The sequence below is a fragment of the Phytophthora ramorum genome (assembly GCF_020800215.1).
Source record: "Phytophthora ramorum isolate Pr-102 chromosome Unknown Phyram_PR-102_s0001, whole genome shotgun sequence".
In the NCBI taxonomy this organism is placed as follows: Eukaryota; Oomycota; class Peronosporomycetes; order Peronosporales; family Peronosporaceae; genus Phytophthora; species Phytophthora ramorum.
In genome coordinates this window covers 329,285-349,441 of record NW_027150647.1, presented here as the reverse complement: position 1 = coordinate 349,441, position 20,157 = coordinate 329,285, and the positions used below count along the sequence as shown (strand labels likewise).

General features: G+C 57.4%; 1 protein-coding gene across 1 annotated transcript; it reads right to left on the bottom strand.

Annotated features, from left to right (window-relative positions):
- Nucleotides 1-155: 155 nt before the first annotated feature.
- Nucleotides 156-18,607, bottom strand: KRP23_53 (uncharacterized protein; the record flags this gene model as incomplete). The annotated part of the gene is made up of 3 exons (XM_067890244.1): nucleotides 156-220; nucleotides 1,174-16,119; nucleotides 16,183-18,607. The coding sequence occupies 3 exons, from the start codon at nucleotides 18,605-18,607 to the stop codon at nucleotides 156-158; spliced, it is 17,436 nt and encodes a 5,811-aa protein (XP_067750607.1).
- Between the last annotated feature and the right edge of the window lie 1,550 nt (nucleotides 18,608-20,157).

Sequence of the window (20,157 nt, the reverse complement as noted above, 5' to 3'; positions counted from 1 at the left end):
TCTGTCGAAGGACATCGGTTGTTTTAGTAACCACAGTTGCCAACACAGCCCCTGAATACGCAGGCTTCGCATTCAATGAAAACGAGAGGTGTGTATCACCCGAAATATTGCCCGTCGAATAATATCCGTACGCTCCAACACCTCTCAGATCGGCCTTACTCACCGCCATAGAGAGGTTTGGTGACAATGAGTCCACAGCACTGAAAGGCGCGAGGACCGTCTGAGTCGCCATTCCTCCAACCGGTGATCGGCCCCACGCGTCATTGGGGAAGACACCACTAAACGAAAGCGAGATCGGCTTTCCTGCCACAACAATGTGTCCACTGGCAGATGTAGCAAGATGCGAAGACGGAACAAGTGGTCGCGGATGAATCGCCACAGGAATGTCCATGATCACAATACCGTCACCAGCACCTTGGTATGCTGTTCGATTTGGGCTCGCCGCAATATCAAAAGCCACCGTTGTCAAGATAGCAAACAGCTTCATGTATCCGTACCAATACTGTCGAGGTCGTACGCTAATTACATCACGTAGGGTATACGGAATCGTGTATACATCGACGGCCCCAAGCGTAAGAGGTGACAGTCGCCTGAAGCCAGCATATATATCAGCGATTTGGGTCCTATTCTCCACATAGAGCAGCAGATGCTCGCGGCTAACAACTTCCTGTTCAACATCCAATCTCTCGAAGGGTAGCTGTACAAACTCATTCCAATATGCGCGTGATATTGCGCTCGCACGTACAACTGGATCGATTGGCGTCACCAGAACGGTTGTCATAACAGATGTCACTTTTGTTTCTCCAGTTTCCAATTCTATAGCCGTTACCGACACATTCACCATAAAGAACCCCACAAAGTCAGCACGAGCCACAATATTAAAAACGTGTTCCACGCGGAATACAGCCTCCGCTTCCAAGCGGGGAAGCACGACTGTATCATTGTTCGACAGCCAGTTTTCAGACGAATTTGAACCGTAGAGACTCAAAACCGCCGATCGATTCACTGAAACTTGAGTAGATAGAACCTCAGATCCGTCAGTGTCGATCGTAGAGCCTATAACTTGAATAGGAACAACAACTAAAGGCCTCGTAAAAGCAGAAACCGGATTCAAAACAACCACCGGGGAATGGCAGATCGCTCGAATGCCAACGGAAATCTGAACCGACGCACCACGCGCGACAGCAACGTCGCTGGCATCGTCCGAGCTCAAGTACGCCGTCTCCACCGATGCGCTCGAGACATTGAAGTGCAGCTCGCCGCTGTACCCCACCACCAAGCCAATCTCCACACTACCGCGCATCTCCATGCGGCCCGCACCCGCCGCCACAATGCGCTGGGGTTGCTCGCCGTACACCATTGCTGGCACGACAGCGTCCGCTTTCGTCGAAAACGCCACCGCAGATACATTGGATCGCCACGTCACCGAAGTCACATACTGCTCGTACTTGCCAAACTCCACCACCAAGAACAACGCCTCCGACCCATCCACATCCACCAAAGACGCCTCAACCGAGTCGCATACGACCACGCCATCTTCCACCGCTGTCAAAGCCGTCGCCGCGACTGACACGAGCGGTACCGTCGCCTCGGCAGTCACCGCTACACTCAACGGCGCCTCATACACGTCTTCCGATACGAGCGCTCCGCTTTGGTCGATAGCGTGCACAACGAGGTGGCAATCAACCGACCCCGAGAAGTACTTTGGTGGACTCATTTGCACCATCAAGTCGCCATGCTCTGCAGGACGGTACACTGCAAGCGGAAGCAGCGCGAATGTAGTTGTGGAAAGCGTACCAGTTTTGGTCACAGAACCGTTGCTGGGATTACCATCTACAGACACCGTCTGCCATGCACTGCTCTCACAACGAAGCTCGAGGTACATCTGTTCAGATCCGTCAGTATCACCGAGTGTCCAATTCCTTACCATGATAGTTGCGTTTCCATTCTCAGCAATCGATTGTGCTGTTGGAGAAAAACCGAATCGCGGTGCTTCTGCGACTGGATAAAGTACCAGGTCAAATGATTGAGACATCACTGTAATCGACTTCTGCTGCCCAGAGGAAATGCAGGCCAATGCACCGTTACTGCTGAAAGCACCCAGGTAGCACTCCGACGCAAAGAAATTTGGGTCCACATCCATAGTAAAGGCTACCACCACGATATTCACAGTCAGGTTTCCTGAAATCTTCGCGATTGGTACCAGCGATAATGATATCAATGAAGCCTCACCAACACCGTATCCCTTCAACGACGAAGATGATGATACCAAGTGACCGTCAATTCCGATGGCACTCGTCGACCAGCTCGAGGTACGGTTAGGCTCGACTTGTCCTATGTAATCCGAAGGGTAAAACACTTGGATACGATAGTACAGCTCTGCTTTCGTCGGCGTCATCTTGATGTCGCCGTAGAACATGCCTCCCTCGCTAATTGAAGCATTCACAAATGCAACAGACAGCTTCGGCTGCTCGGCCACTGTCAGGAATTCCAGCGTCACCGGAATCACCGTCGCGTTCGAGCTGCTGAACGCATACACGGACGCGCGGAGCAGACCTTCCACGCGAACGCAATGGTTCGGTCCTGCTGTGATGTTCACGGCCTCGGAATCAACCGAGACCTGCACAACCGCGTAGGCTATGCCGTCCAGCGTCTCGTTCGCGATCGCCAACATTGTCGAGCCATTCACAGAAACAGCCACGTTGCAACTCGCGGGCAGAAGCACGTCCAGAGAGAGATGCACATCCGGAGCCGTCGAATCCAGAGCCGCAACCGCAAGCTCCGAGATCGACAGCACCCCCATCTCGTCTTCGTACACTCTCAAACTCGCGTTCGCCACCGTCAATACGGGCGCTTGAGCATGATTCCACTGCGTCGGCAGCACACTCTCGACGATGGACGTTGAGAAGACCGTTAGCCACGCGTGCTCACTACCGCTTGCGTCACCGACCGCATCACTTGCCACCAACTGAGACGGAATCAAGTTGCTCGTCACTGACATAGATTGCAGCGTGAGAGGCAAGCTGCCGACGTAGTCTCGAGGAGGCGCGACAGTAAAGGTGCTGTTCATGCTCGCGCGCCGCTCTTCCTCCTCCAGCACGAACACAGTGCTTGATCGCCACGGCGCTCCAGCGTCTGGCGAGAGACCGTAAGGCCAATACGGCGGCTCTTGTCCGACCACCATGGCGTCTACGTTGCCGGCCGCATCGGCAAGGAACCAAACAATCTCCGCATCCGCACGAGAGGACCCGCCAGACACCTCACTTTCACTCACACCCACAGCCAATTCCCGGTTGAAACCCATGTGAATCGTCGCCGACCCGTTCGGAGCAGAAGAGAACGAGCGCGTACCTGCCACGGGAACCACCGATACGCGCAGATTTGCAGTAAGTACGTAGGCCTGGTTCAACGTACGCGAATGTGCGCCCACCGACAACGCGACGGTTGCCTCGCCGTAGTAACCCTGGTCAAGAACCACGCTCACGTTGTCCGATGTCCCGAGCGCGAACGACTGATCCTCTGCAAATGCGAGGGGCCCGAAGTCGGCACCTACGAATGCAGGCGGCTCCATCCTCTCGCCGTCGACGAACACCGCTTGTATCTGAGCTGCGTCCCACGCGAGCCTGCACGGACCGTATTCCAACTCCACATCGCCAGCGCCAGTCACCGCAAGGTCAGCCAGCCAGCTGTCGCGAAGACTACTCAGCGCGACCATAACGGCGGCGTCTTCTTGTGCATCCAGCCAAATGTCCAGCGGCCTGGCGTAATACACGCTAGGCTTCGGCGCCCAACCCACCTCCGCGGTCATCACCGCAGACGCCACTGTCGCGTTCGCCGCCGACGCGTTCGTGAAGTAAAGCTCGCGCGACGTCGCCGTGACGGATATGCTGAACATTCCCGTGAACAGCGTATCCACCGCAACCAGTGTGACCTCAGCATTCACGATGCCTACTAATGACGCCGTCGCCACTGGTAACGCATACCGCAAAGCGGTATCGCTGTCGCTGTCGCTATCAGCTGGAGGTTCCGCCCACAGCAGTTGGCTGTTGAAGAACACTGCCACCACATCCGACCCCACGTCCGTTGACAACTCGACGGACAGTTCTTCCGAACCGTCCACGTCCTGCAGCGAGATGGTGTCGATTGACACGACAATCGCCGTACCAAGAGGAGAACCCCCCTGCACGACGGTCACATCCACCAGCGGCATATTAGCGATAGGGGCAACGATGGTATCGATCGTAAGTGGGGCTGTTCGAGCTACGGCAACGTCGCTGGCATCGTCCGAGCTCAAGTACGCCGTCTCCACCGATGCGCTCGAGACATTGAAGTGCAGCTCGCCGCTGTACCCCACCACCAAGCCAATCTCCACACTACCGCGCATCTCCATGCGGCCCGCACCCGCCGCCACAATGCGCTGGGGTTGCTCGCCGTACACCATTGCTGGCACGACAGCGTCCGCTTTCGTCGAAAACGCCACCGCAGATACATTGGATCGCCACGTCACCGAAGTCACATACTGCTCGTACTTGCCAAACTCCACCACCAAGAACAACGCCTCCGACCCATCCACATCCACCAAAGACGCCTCAACCGAGTCGCATACGACCACGCCATCTTCCACCGCTGTCAAAGCCGTCGCCGCGACTGACACGAGCGGTACCGTCGCCTCGGCAGTCACCGCTACACTCAACGGCGCCTCATACACGTCTTCCGATACGAGCGCTCCGCTTTGGTCGATAGCGTGCACAACGAGGTGGCAATCAACCGACCCCGAGAAGTACTTTGGTGGACTCATTTGCACCATCAAGTCGCCATGCTCTGCAGGACGGTACACTGCAAGCGGAAGCAGCGCAAAAGACGTGATGGTAAGAATGTCTTCCTCGAGGGGTGGCGACTGACTTGCTGATGAAGAATTACTGTCCACATCATCGCTGACGGCGTGCACTAGCATGCCATCAACTGACACCTCCGCCCAAGCATTGTTCTCGCACCGAAGGTGGAAGTACATTTCCTCAGACCCGTCAGTATCACCAAGTGTCCAATTGCTCACTGTGACCGCAGCCACGCCATTCTCCGCAATGGATAGCTCCTCTGGAGACACCACGAATCTTGGCGCTTCGGCCACCGGAAGAATCGAAAGCTCAAGCGACTGGTTCACCATAGTCATCGACTTCCACTGCTCGGAAGGAAGGCAATCAAACGCGTCTTTGCTGCTGGAAACACCCAGGTAGCAATCGGATGCAAAGAAGTCTGGGTCCACATCTACGGTGAAGGCTACCACCACCACATCCACACTTAGGTTTCCTGAAATCTTCGCGATTGGTACCAGCGATAATGATGTCGCGATAGTCACGCCAATCCCATACCCCAACTGTGTCGAAAGGGACGACAGAAGTTGTACGGCAATACCCTCTACATCAGTAGACCACGTCTCGCTCGAGTTGCTTGCCGCGGAGACTATACCATCTTCTGCAACCTGGCTGTTGTTCACTGTACCTGTCCAACTGCGGTCGGCCACTTCTACTATGTAATCCGAAGGGTAAAACACTTGGATACGATAGTACAGCTCTGCTTTCGTCGGCGTCATCTTGATGTCGCCGTAGAACATGCCTCCCTCGCTAATTGAAGCATTCACAAATGCAACAGACAGCTTCGGCTGCTCGGCCACTGTCAGGAATTCCAGCGTCACCGGAATCACCGTCGCGTTCGAGCTGCTGAACGCATACACGGACGCGCGGAGCAGACCTTCCACGCGAACGCAATGGTTCGGTCCTGCTGTGATGTTCACGGCCTCGGAATCAACCGAGACCTGCACAACCGCGTAGGCTATGCCGTCCAGCGTCTCGTTCGCGATCGCCAACATTGTCGAGCCATTCACAGAAACAGCCACGTTGCAACTCGCGGGCAGAAGCACGTCCAGAGAGAGATGCACATCCGGAGCCGTCGAATCCAGAGCCGCAACCGCAAGCTCCGAGATCGACAGCACCCCCATCTCGTCTTCGTACACTCTCAAACTCGCGTTCGCCACCGTCAATACGGGCGCTTGAGCATGATTCCACTGCGTCGGCAGCACACTCTCGACGATGGACGTTGAGAAGACCGTTAGCCACGCGTGCTCACTACCGCTTGCGTCACCGACCGCATCACTTGCCACCAACTGAGACGGAATCAAGTTGCTCGTCACTGACATAGATTGCAGCGTGAGAGGCAAGCTGCCGACGTAGTCTCGAGGAGGCGCGACAGTAAAGGTGCTGTTCATGCTCGCGCGCCGCTCTTCCTCCTCCAGCACGAACACAGTGCTTGATCGCCACGGCGCTCCAGCGTCTGGCGAGAGACCGTAAGGCCAATACGGCGGCTCTTGTCCGACCACCATGGCGTCTACGTTGCCGGCCGCATCGGCAAGGAACCAAACAATCTCCGCATCCGCACGAGAGGACCCGCCAGACACCTCACTTTCACTCACACCCACAGCCAATTCCCGGTTGAAACCCATGTGAATCGTCGCCGACCCGTTCGGAGCAGAAGAGAACGAGCGCGTACCTGCCACGGGAACCACCGATACGCGCAGATTTGCAGTAAGTACGTAGGCCTGGTTCAACGTACGCGAATGTGCGCCCACCGACAACGCGACGGTTGCCTCGCCGTAGTAACCCTGGTCAAGAACCACGCTCACGTTGTCCGATGTCCCGAGCGCGAACGACTGATCCTCTGCAAATGCGAGGGGCCCGAAGTCGGCACCTACGAATGCAGGCGGCTCCATCCTCTCGCCGTCGACGAACACCGCTTGTATCTGAGCTGCGTCCCACGCGAGCCTGCACGGACCGTATTCCAACTCCACATCGCCAGCGCCAGTCACCGCAAGGTCAGCCAGCCAGCTGTCGCGAAGACTACTCAGCGCGACCATAACGGCGGCGTCTTCTTGTGCATCCAGCCAAATGTCCAGCGGCCTGGCGTAATACACGCTAGGCTTCGGCGCCCAACCCACCTCCGCGGTCATCACCGCAGACGCCACTGTCGCGTTCGCCGCCGACGCGTTCGTGAAGTAAAGCTCGCGCGACGTCGCCGTGACGGATATGCTGAACATTCCCGTGAACAGCGTATCCACCGCAACCAGTGTGACCTCAGCATTCACGATGCCTACTAATGACGCCGTCGCCACTGGTAACGCATACCGCAAAGCGGTATCGCTGTCGCTGTCGCTATCAGCTGGAGGTTCCGCCCACAGCAGTTGGCTGTTGAAGAACACTGCCACCACATCCGACCCCACGTCCGTTGACAACTCGACGGACAGTTCTTCCGAACCGTCCACGTCCTGCAGCGAGATGGTGTCGATTGACACGACAATCGCCGTACCAAGAGGAGAACCCCCCTGCACGACGGTCACATCCACCAGCGGCATATTAGCGATAGGGGCAACGATGGTATCGATCGTAAGTGGGGCTGTTCGAGCTACGGCAACGTCGCTGGCATCGTCCGAGCTCAAGTACGCCGTCTCCACCGATGCGCTCGAGACATTGAAGTGCAGCTCGCCGCTGTACCCCACCACCAAGCCAATCTCCACACTACCGCGCATCTCCATGCGGCCCGCACCCGCCGCCACAATGCGCTGGGGTTGCTCGCCGTACACCATTGCTGGCACGACAGCGTCCGCTTTCGTCGAAAACGCCACCGCAGATACATTGGATCGCCACGTCACCGAAGTCACATACTGCTCGTACTTGCCAAACTCCACCACCAAGAACAACGCCTCCGACCCATCCACATCCACCAAAGACGCCTCAACCGAGTCGCATACGACCACGCCATCTTCCACCGCTGTCAAAGCCGTCGCCGCGACTGACACGAGCGGTACCGTCGCCTCGGCAGTCACCGCTACACTCAACGGCGCCTCATACACGTCTTCCGATACGAGCGCTCCGCTTTGGTCGATAGCGTGCACAACGAGGTGGCAATCAACCGACCCCGAGAAGTACTTTGGTGGACTCATTTGCACCATCAAGTCGCCATGCTCTGCAGGACGGTACACTGCAAGCGGAAGCAGCGCAAAAGACGTGATGGTAAGAATGTCTTCCTCGAGGGGTGGCGACTGACTTGCTGATGAAGAATTACTGTCCACATCATCGCTGACGGCGTGCACTAGCATGCCATCAACTGACACCTCCGCCCAAGCATTGTTCTCGCACCGAAGGTGGAAGTACATTTCCTCAGACCCGTCAGTATCACCAAGTGTCCAATTGCTCACTGTGACCGCAGCCACGCCATTCTCCGCAATGGATAGCTCCTCTGGAGACACCACGAATCTTGGCGCTTCGGCCACCGGAAGAATCGAAAGCTCAAGCGACTGGTTCACCATAGTCATCGACTTCCACTGCTCGGAAGGAAGGCAATCAAACGCGTCTTTGCTGCTGGAAACACCCAGGTAGCAATCGGATGCAAAGAAGTCTGGGTCCACATCTACGGTGAAGGCTACCACCACCACATCCACACTTAGGTTTCCTGAAATCTTCGCGATTGGTACCAGCGATAATGATGTCGCGATAGTCACGCCAATCCCATACCCCAACTGTGTCGAAAGGGACGACAGAAGTTGTACGGCAATACCCTCTACATCAGTAGACCACGTCTCGCTCGAGTTGCTTGCCGCGGAGACTATACCATCTTCTGCAACCTGGCTGTTGTTCACTGTACCTGTCCAACTGCGGTCGGCCACTTCTACTATGTAATCCGAAGGGTAAAACACTTGGATACGATAGTACAGCTCTGCTTTCGTCGGCGTCATCTTGATGTCGCCGTAGAACATGCCTCCCTCGCTAATTGAAGCATTCACAAATGCAACAGACAGCTTCGGCTGCTCGGCCACTGTCAGGAATTCCAGCGTCACCGGAATCACCGTCGCGTTCGAGCTGCTGAACGCATACACGGACGCGCGGAGCAGACCTTCCACGCGAACGCAATGGTTCGGTCCTGCTGTGATGTTCACGGCCTCGGAATCAACCGAGACCTGCACAACCGCGTAGGCTATGCCGTCCAGCGTCTCGTTCGCGATCGCCAACATTGTCGAGCCATTCACAGAAACAGCCACGTTGCAACTCGCGGGCAGAAGCACGTCCAGAGAGAGATGCACATCCGGAGCCGTCGAATCCAGAGCCGCAACCGCAAGCTCCGAGATCGACAGCACCCCCATCTCGTCTTCGTACACTCTCAAACTCGCGTTCGCCACCGTCAATACGGGCGCTTGAGCATGATTCCACTGCGTCGGCAGCACACTCTCGACGATGGACGTTGAGAAGACCGTTAGCCACGCGTGCTCACTACCGCTTGCGTCACCGACCGCATCACTTGCCACCAACTGAGACGGAATCAAGTTGCTCGTCACTGACATAGATTGCAGCGTGAGAGGCAAGCTGCCGACGTAGTCTCGAGGAGGCGCGACAGTAAAGGTGCTGTTCATGCTCGCGCGCCGCTCTTCCTCCTCCAGCACGAACACAGTGCTTGATCGCCACGGCGCTCCAGCGTCTGGCGAGAGACCGTAAGGCCAATACGGCGGCTCTTGTCCGACCACCATGGCGTCTACGTTGCCGGCCGCATCGGCAAGGAACCAAACAATCTCCGCATCCGCACGAGAGGACCCGCCAGACACCTCACTTTCACTCACACCCACAGCCAATTCCCGGTTGAAACCCATGTGAATCGTCGCCGACCCGTTCGGAGCAGAAGAGAACGAGCGCGTACCTGCCACGGGAACCACCGATACGCGCAGATTTGCAGTAAGTACGTAGGCCTGGTTCAACGTACGCGAATGTGCGCCCACCGACAACGCGACGGTTGCCTCGCCGTAGTAACCCTGGTCAAGAACCACGCTCACGTTGTCCGATGTCCCGAGCGCGAACGACTGATCCTCTGCAAATGCGAGGGGCCCGAAGTCGGCACCTACGAATGCAGGCGGCTCCATCCTCTCGCCGTCGACGAACACCGCTTGTATCTGAGCTGCGTCCCACGCGAGCCTGCACGGACCGTATTCCAACTCCACATCGCCAGCGCCAGTCACCGCAAGGTCAGCCAGCCAGCTGTCGCGAAGACTACTCAGCGCGACCATAACGGCGGCGTCTTCTTGTGCATCCAGCCAAATGTCCAGCGGCCTGGCGTAATACACGCTAGGCTTCGGCGCCCAACCCACCTCCGCGGTCATCACCGCAGACGCCACTGTCGCGTTCGCCGCCGACGCGTTCGTGAAGTAAAGCTCGCGCGACGTCGCCGTGACGGATATGCTGAACATTCCCGTGAACAGCGTATCCACCGCAACCAGTGTGACCTCAGCATTCACGATGCCTACTAATGACGCCGTCGCCACTGGTAACGCATACCGCAAAGCGGTATCGCTGTCGCTGTCGCTATCAGCTGGAGGTTCCGCCCACAGCAGTTGGCTGTTGAAGAACACTGCCACCACATCCGACCCCACGTCCGTTGACAACTCGACGGACAGTTCTTCCGAACCGTCCACGTCCTGCAGCGAGATGGTGTCGATTGACACGACAATCGCCGTACCAAGAGGAGAACCCCCCTGCACGACGGTCACATCCACCAGCGGCATATTAGCGATAGGGGCAACGATGGTATCGATCGTAAGTGGGGCTGTTCGAGCTACGGCAACGTCGCTGGCATCGTCCGAGCTCAAGTACGCCGTCTCCACCGATGCGCTCGAGACATTGAAGTGCAGCTCGCCGCTGTACCCCACCACCAAGCCAATCTCCACACTACCGCGCATCTCCATGCGGCCCGCACCCGCCGCCACAATGCGCTGGGGTTGCTCGCCGTACACCATTGCTGGCACGACAGCGTCCGCTTTCGTCGAAAACGCCACCGCAGATACATTGGATCGCCACGTCACCGAAGTCACATACTGCTCGTACTTGCCAAACTCCACCACCAAGAACAACGCCTCCGACCCATCCACATCCACCAAAGACGCCTCAACCGAGTCGCATACGACCACGCCATCTTCCACCGCTGTCAAAGCCGTCGCCGCGACTGACACGAGCGGTACCGTCGCCTCGGCAGTCACCGCTACACTCAACGGCGCCTCATACACGTCTTCCGATACGAGCGCTCCGCTTTGGTCGATAGCGTGCACAACGAGGTGGCAATCAACCGACCCCGAGAAGTACTTTGGTGGACTCATTTGCACCATCAAGTCGCCATGCTCTGCAGGACGGTACACTGCAAGCGGAAGCAGCGCAAAAGACGTGATGGTAAGAATGTCTTCCTCGAGGGGTGGCGACTGACTTGCTGATGAAGAATTACTGTCCACATCATCGCTGACGGCGTGCACTAGCATGCCATCAACTGACACCTCCGCCCAAGCATTGTTCTCGCACCGAAGGTGGAAGTACATTTCCTCAGACCCGTCAGTATCACCAAGTGTCCAATTGCTCACTGTGACCGCAGCCACGCCATTCTCCGCAATGGATAGCTCCTCTGGAGACACCACGAATCTTGGCGCTTCGGCCACCGGAAGAATCGAAAGCTCAAGCGACTGGTTCACCATAGTCATCGACTTCCACTGCTCGGAAGGAAGGCAATCAAACGCGTCTTTGCTGCTGGAAACACCCAGGTAGCAATCGGATGCAAAGAAGTCTGGGTCCACATCTACGGTGAAGGCTACCACCACCACATCCACACTTAGGTTTCCTGAAATCTTCGCGATTGGTACCAGCGATAATGATGTCGCGATAGTCACGCCAATCCCATACCCCAACTGTGTCGAAAGGGACGACAGAAGTTGTACGGCAATACCCTCTACATCAGTAGACCACGTCTCGCTCGAGTTGCTTGCCGCGGAGACTATACCATCTTCTGCAACCTGGCTGTTGTTCACTGTACCTGTCCAACTGCGGTCGGCCACTTCTACTATGTAATCCGAAGGGTAAAACACTTGGATACGATAGTACAGCTCTGCTTTCGTCGGCGTCATCTTGATGTCGCCGTAGAACATGCCTCCCTCGCTAATTGAAGCATTCACAAATGCAACAGACAGCTTCGGCTGCTCGGCCACTGTCAGGAATTCCAGCGTCACCGGAATCACCGTCGCGTTCGAGCTGCTGAACGCATACACGGACGCGCGGAGCAGACCTTCCACGCGAACGCAATGGTTCGGTCCTGCTGTGATGTTCACGGCCTCGGAATCAACCGAGACCTGCACAACCGCGTAGGCTATGCCGTCCAGCGTCTCGTTCGCGATCGCCAACATTGTCGAGCCATTCACAGAAACAGCCACGTTGCAACTCGCGGGCAGAAGCACGTCCAGAGAGAGATGCACATCCGGAGCCGTCGAATCCAGAGCCGCAACCGCAAGCTCCGAGATCGACAGCACCCCCATCTCGTCTTCGTACACTCTCAAACTCGCGTTCGCCACCGTCAATACGGGCGCTTGAGCATGATTCCACTGCGTCGGCAGCACACTCTCGACGATGGACGTTGAGAAGACCGTTAGCCACGCGTGCTCACTACCGCTTGCGTCACCGACCGCATCACTTGCCACCAACTGAGACGGAATCAAGTTGCTCGTCACTGACATAGATTGCAGCGTGAGAGGCAAGCTGCCGACGTAGTCTCGAGGAGGCGCGACAGTAAAGGTGCTGTTCATGCTCGCGCGCCGCTCTTCCTCCTCCAGCACGAACACAGTGCTTGATCGCCACGGCGCTCCAGCGTCTGGCGAGAGACCGTAAGGCCAATACGGCGGCTCTTGTCCGACCACCATGGCGTCTACGTTGCCGGCCGCATCGGCAAGGAACCAAACAATCTCCGCATCCGCACGAGAGGACCCGCCAGACACCTCACTTTCACTCACACCCACAGCCAATTCCCGGTTGAAACCCATGTGAATCGTCGCCGACCCGTTCGGAGCAGAAGAGAACGAGCGCGTACCTGCCACGGGAACCACCGATACGCGCAGATTTGCAGTAAGTACGTAGGCCTGGTTCAACGTACGCGAATGTGCGCCCACCGACAACGCGACGGTTGCCTCGCCGTAGTAACCCTGGTCAAGAACCACGCTCACGTTGTCCGATGTCCCGAGCGCGAACGACTGATCCTCTGCAAATGCGAGGGGCCCGAAGTCGGCACCTACGAATGCAGGCGGCTCCATCCTCTCGCCGTCGACGAACACCGCTTGTATCTGAGCTGCGTCCCACGCGAGCCTGCACGGACCGTATTCCAACTCCACATCGCCAGCGCCAGTCACCGCAAGGTCAGCCAGCCAGCTGTCGCGAAGACTACTCAGCGCGACCATAACGGCGGCGTCTTCTTGTGCATCCAGCCAAATGTCCAGCGGCCTGGCGTAATACACGCTAGGCTTCGGCGCCCAACCCACCTCCGCGGTCATCACCGCAGACGCCACTGTCGCGTTCGCCGCCGACGCGTTCGTGAAGTAAAGCTCGCGCGACGTCGCCGTGACGGATATGCTGAACATTCCCGTGAACAGCGTATCCACCGCAACCAGTGTGACCTCAGCATTCACGATGCCTACTAATGACGCCGTCGCCACTGGTAACGCATACCGCAAAGCGGTATCGCTGTCGCTGTCGCTATCAGCTGGAGGTTCCGCCCACAGCAGTTGGCTGTTGAAGAACACTGCCACCACATCCGACCCCACGTCCGTTGACAACTCGACGGACAGTTCTTCCGAACCGTCCACGTCCTGCAGCGAGATGGTGTCGATTGACACGACAATCGCCGTACCAAGAGGAGAACCCCCCTGCACGACGGTCACATCCACCAGCGGCATATTAGCGATAGGGGCAACGATGGTATCGATCGTAAGTGGGGCTGTTCGAGCTACGGCAACGTCGCTGGCATCGTCCGAGCTCAAGTACGCCGTCTCCACCGATGCGCTCGAGACATTGAAGTGCAGCTCGCCGCTGTACCCCACCACCAAGCCAATCTCCACACTACCGCGCATCTCCATGCGGCCCGCACCCGCCGCCACAATGCGCTGGGGTTGCTCGCCGTACACCATTGCTGGCACGACAGCGTCCGCTTTCGTCGAAAACGCCACCGCAGATACATTGGATCGCCACGTCACCGAAGTCACATACTGCTCGTACTTGCCAAACTCCACCACCAAGAACAACGCCTCCGACCCATCCACATCCACCAAAGACGCCTCAACCGAGTCGCATACGACCACGCCATCTTCCACCGCTGTCAAAGCCGTCGCCGCGACTGACACGAGCGGTACCGTCGCCTCGGCAGTCACCGCTACACTCAACGGCGCCTCATACACGTCTTCCGATACGAGCGCTCCGCTTTGGTCGATAGCGTGCACAACGAGGTGGCAATCAACCGACCCCGAGAAGTACTTTGGTGGACTCATTTGCACCATCAAGTCGCCATGCTCTGCAGGACGGTACACTGCAAGCGGAAGCAGCGCAAAAGACGTGATGGTAAGAATGTCTTCCTCGAGGGGTGGCGACTGACTTGCTGATGAAGAATTACTGTCCACATCATCGCTGACGGCGTGCACTAGCATGCCATCAACTGACACCTCCGCCCAAGCATTGTTCTCGCACCGAAGGTGGAAGTACATTTCCTCAGACCCGTCAGTATCACCAAGTGTCCAATTGCTCACTGTGACCGCAGCCACGCCATTCTCCGCAATGGATAGCTCCTCTGGAGACACCACGAATCTTGGCGCTTCGGCCACCGGAAGAATCGAAAGCTCAAGCGACTGGTTCACCATAGTCATCGACTTCCACTGCTCGGAAGGAAGGCAATCAAACGCGTCTTTGCTGCTGGAAACACCCAGGTAGCAATCGGATGCAAAGAAGTCTGGGTCCACATCTACGGTGAAGGCTACCACCACCACATCCACACTTAGGTTTCCTGAAATCTTCGCGATTGGTACCAGCGATAATGATGTCGCGATAGTCACGCCAATCCCATACCCCAACTGTGTCGAAAGGGACGACAGAAGTTGTACGGCAATACCCTCTACATCAGTAGACCACGTCTCGCTCGAGTTGCTTGCCGCGGAGACTATACCATCTTCTGCAACCTGGCTGTTGTTCACTGTACCTGTCCAACTGCGGTCGGCCACTTCTACTATGTAATCCGAAGGGTAAAACACTTGGATACGATAGTACAGCTCTGCTTTCGTCGGCGTCATCTTGATGTCGCCGTAGAACATGCCTCCCTCGCTAATTGAAGCATTCACAAATGCAACAGACAGCTTCGGCTGCTCGGCCACTGTCAGGAATTCCAGCGTCACCGGAATCACCGTCGCGTTCGAGCTGCTGAACGCATACACGGACGCGCGGAGCAGACCTTCCACGCGAACGCAATGGTTCGGTCCTGCTGTGATGTTCACGGCCTCGGAATCAACCGAGACCTGCACAACCGCGTAGGCTATGCCGTCCAGCGTCTCGTTCGCGATCGCCAACATTGTCGAGCCATTCACAGAAACAGCCACGTTGCAACTCGCGGGCAGAAGCACGTCCAGAGAGAGATGCACATCCGGAGCCGTCGAATCCAGAGCCGCAACCGCAAGCTCCGAGATCGACAGCACCCCCATCTCGTCTTCGTACACTCTCAAACTCGCGTTCGCCACCGTCAATACGGGCGCTTGAGCATGATTCCACTGCGTCGGCAGCACACTCTCGACGATGGACGTTGAGAAGACCGTTAGCCACGCGTGCTCACTACCGCTTGCGTCACCGACCGCATCACTTGCCACCAACTGAGACGGAATCAAGTTGCTCGTCACTGACATAGATTGCAGCGTGAGAGGCAAGCTGCCGACGTAGTCTCGAGGAGGCGCGACAGTAAAGGTGCTGTTCATGCTCGCGCGCCGCTCTTCCTCCTCCAGCACGAACACAGTGCTTGATCGCCACGGCGCTCCAGCGTCTGGCGAGAGACCGTAAGGCCAATACGGCGGCTCTTGTCCGACCACCATGGCGTCTACGTTGCCGGCCGCATCGGCAAGGAACCAAACAATCTCCGCATCCGCACGAGAGGACCCGCCAGACACCTCACTTTCACTCACACCCACAGCCAATTCCCGGTTGAAACCCATGTGAATCGTCGCCGACCCGTTCGGAGCAGAAGAGAACGAGCGCGTACCTGCCACGGGAACCACCGATACGCGCAGATTTGCAGTAAGTACGTAGGCCTGGTTCAACGTACGCGAATGTGCGCCCACCGACAACGCGACGGTTGCCTCGCCGTAGTAACCCTGGTCAAGAACCACGCTCACGTTGTCCGATGTCCCGAGCGCGAACGACTGATCCTCTGCAAATGCGAGGGGCCCGAAGTCGGCACCTACGAATGCAGGCGGCTCCATCCTCTCGCCGTCGACGAACACCGCTTGTATCTGAGCTGCGTCCCACGCGAGCCTGCACGGACCGTATTCCAACTCCACATCGCCAGCGCCAGTCACCGCAAGGTCAGCCAGCCAGCTGTCGCGAAGACTACTCAGCGCGACCATAACGGCGGCGTCTTCTTGTGCATCCAGCCAAATGTCCAGCGGCCTGGCGTAATACACGCTAGGCTTCGGCGCCCAACCCACCTCCGCGGTCATCACCGCAGACGCCACTGTCGCGTTCGCCGCCGACGCGTTCGTGAAGTAAAGCTCGCGCGACGTCGCCGTGACGGATATGCTGAACATTCCCGTGAACAGCGTATCCACCGCAACCAGTGTGACCTCAGCATTCACGATGCCTACTAATGACGCCGTCGCCACTGGTAACGCATACCGCAAAGCGGTATCGCTGTCGCTGTCGCTATCAGCTGGAGGTTCCGCCCACAGCAGTTGGCTGTTGAAGAACACTGCCACCACATCCGACCCCACGTCCGTTGACAACTCGACGGACAGTTCTTCCGAACCGTCCACGTCCTGCAGCGAGATGGTGTCGATTGACACGACAATCGCCGTACCGAGACTTGGTAGGGACTGTACAATTGTGGTGTTGATAATCGGGATTGTCGCCACTGGAGCAACGAAGAGGTCTATGGTTACCACGAGAGTTACATTAGGAAGTGCTCCAAACTGACGGAGACTGGTGGATGTCTGTCCAACCGGAATGTTTTTATCCTGGAGAACAGCTTTCAACTTGAGTGTTGCAAAGCCAGAGAAGTGCTGGTTGCTCGGTACAAGTTGGTATCCATCACGCGTATTGTTGTTGACAGTAAAAGTCAGAGGCGTTGACGAAATGAACAACAAGAAGTCCCTTCTGTACGCCGCATCGACAAATACCGCTGAAATAAGCTCGTCCAGCATTCCACCCGAAATGGTTGTGTTGTGGCTTTCATCGCCAATCAATTCCATTGAAACTGGATCGACCTCCTTTGGAGGAGGCAGCCAATACAGCAATATCGTAAACTCCACCTCAATCTTAGTCATAGTTGTAGCTTCCGTAAAGATATACGCAAACGATTGACTGATCACACCAGAAAACTCGTCACCTGGAGCAACCAGCACGAAATTACCTGCGATGATGTCCTGTCGAGGAATAAGCAAGGCTTTGTCGTCACGATAGGGATGCACTCGACGAGTTAAGTTACGCCCACCTGCCGTGAAGTTTCTAATGCCGTTGAATCTAACGTCTCGTAGTTCACCATTGACAATCCACACTGGGTTAGGATTGCGCTTGGCCATGTTCGGCATTACACCAACAGGATCCGCAGGCAACTTTATGAGGGTCTGATACTCTGCCTCGAACACCACAGCCTCATTGAGTGTTGCACCAACGATCAGCCTTGGGTCCATTAGAACAGCAATGACGTGCTCAATTAGCACAACCACACGATCTCCAGAAACTGTGTGCACAAACGACACGTTTGTATACACTGTCACCGGTTCTAGCGAATGTCCTCTTGGGGTTACCACCAATTCTGACTTTCTCACAAAACTGGAATTGGTTGCATTCCATGCATTGTCAACGAACCAGTTGGGTCCATTTCCAACACGATGCATCAGCACCCACTCACACCAATCCGAGAGTCTGAAGTAAACACTCTCAAATGTCATATCCAGCCAACCCTTTGACACGAGACGATCAAAAGCAGTACTAACAACACTCGTTGGAGACAGCTCCAGTGTATCATTCTCGAACACAACGGATTGTAACTCGAACGGGCCGAGGAAGCCCGTCGCATTGACAGTGGCGTTGGTTGGTTTCTCGACAACCTTGGCTCTCCAGTCAATTCGAAGAGGAATCGCCACCTCTAGTGTCCCCAGCGGGGCGACCTTGGAGTGGAAGGCAAACACCACTGAGCCATTGAAAATATCTGCGAACGACTTCGTCGGGTGCACCTCCAATGTGCATTCGCCATCTTCAGCCCCATCCAACAAATCACTTGGAGACATATGAAGAGAAGCCAATTCCACGAGGCGGCCACCGCCTCTAACGCCCACCTTCAACGGCAAGCCCGACAACACAGCTCCGTGCACCGCATGAGACAGATCAACTCCGCGCAAAGCGACCATGACCGACCAGTACTCCGCCCACACCGCAGCGCTGTCCAGCGACTCGCCAAACACGTCCAACGCGCCCATGGACACCAGCGCCGCCTCGTCCTCCGTGCTCTCCACCACCACCGGCTCCAGCATCGCCGCCGAAACCAGAGACCGAGGGTCCGGGATACTCCGAACCACGTGCGACACCTCCACCACCACAGACCGAGACGACACCGAGTCCACCAACGTCACGTTCGTGGACACCGTCACGGTCTGCGACTTGGCCGTGCGCGGCGCCAGCACCACCTCGGCCGCCTTCAGCCAGCTCACGTCGCTTGACTGCAGCTCGCCAGACACCACCCACTCGCGACCGCTGTCCACGCGGTGCAGCAGCGCGAAGTCGCTCCAGCGAGGCACCGCCATGCTCACGCCCTGGACACCCAGCCGAGCGCCAGTCAGCAAACCAGACGCGCGACTCAGCGCCACAGACACCGCCTGCCTCGGCGGCATCGACACTGTCTCGTTCACGAACACCATCGTGTGCAGCTCCACCGACACGTCCAAGTCGCCACGCCGCCACGAAATCGACAACGGACGCACCACCTCCACCTTCTGCGCCGCATTCCGCTTGTCGCGGAACACCAGCACCAGAGAGCCACGGAACCGGCCGGCGAATGACGCCACCGGCAACACCTCCAGCACGCACGCCGAAGAATCACACGACCCGTTTGATGCCAGCGTCGCCGCGGACACATTTGACTACGTTCGCCGCCGTGCCGCCAGCACGCTCCTGAACTTCTGCGAACTTGCTGTCGAACACCAAGCCACTCACGGAGGCGCCAAGGTCGCGCCCGCGAACTTCCACGTCCACAGACCAGTATTCCAACCACACCGCAGCGCTGTCCAGCGACTCGCCAAACACGTCCAACGCGCCCATGGACACCAGCGCCGCCTCGTCCTCCGTGCTCTCCACCACCACCGGCTCCAGCATCGCCGCCGAAACCAGAGACCGAGGGTCCGGGATACTCCGAACCACGTGCGACACCTCCACCACCACAGACCGAGACGACACCGAGTCCACCAACGTCACGTTCGTGGACACCGTCACGGTCTGCGACTTGGCCGTGCGCGGCGCCAGCACCACCTCGGCCGCCTTCAGCCAGCTCACGTCGCTTGACTGCAGCTCGCCAGACACCACCCACTCGCGACCGCTGTCCACGCGGTGCAGCAGCGCGAAGTCGCTCCAGCGAGGCACCGCCATGCTCACGCCCTGGACACCCAGCCGAGCGCCAGTCAGCAAACCAGACGCGCGACTCAGCGCCACAGACACCGCCTGCCTCGGCGGCATCGACACTGTCTCGTTCACGAACACCATCGTGTGCAGCTCCACCGACACGGTCCAAGTCGCCACGCCGCCACGAAATCGACAACGGACGCACCACCTCCACCTTCTGCGCCGCATTCCGCTTGTCGCGGAACACCAGCACCAGAGAGCCACGGAACCGGCCGGCGAATGACGCCACCGGCAACACCTCCAGCACGCACGCCGAAGAATCACACGACCCGTTTGATGCCAGCGTCGCCGCGGACACATTTGACACGTTCGCCGCCGTGCCGCCAGCACGCTCCTGAACTTCTGCGAACTTGCTGTCGAACACCAAGCCACTCACGGAGGCGCCAAGGTCGCGCCCGCGAACTTCCAC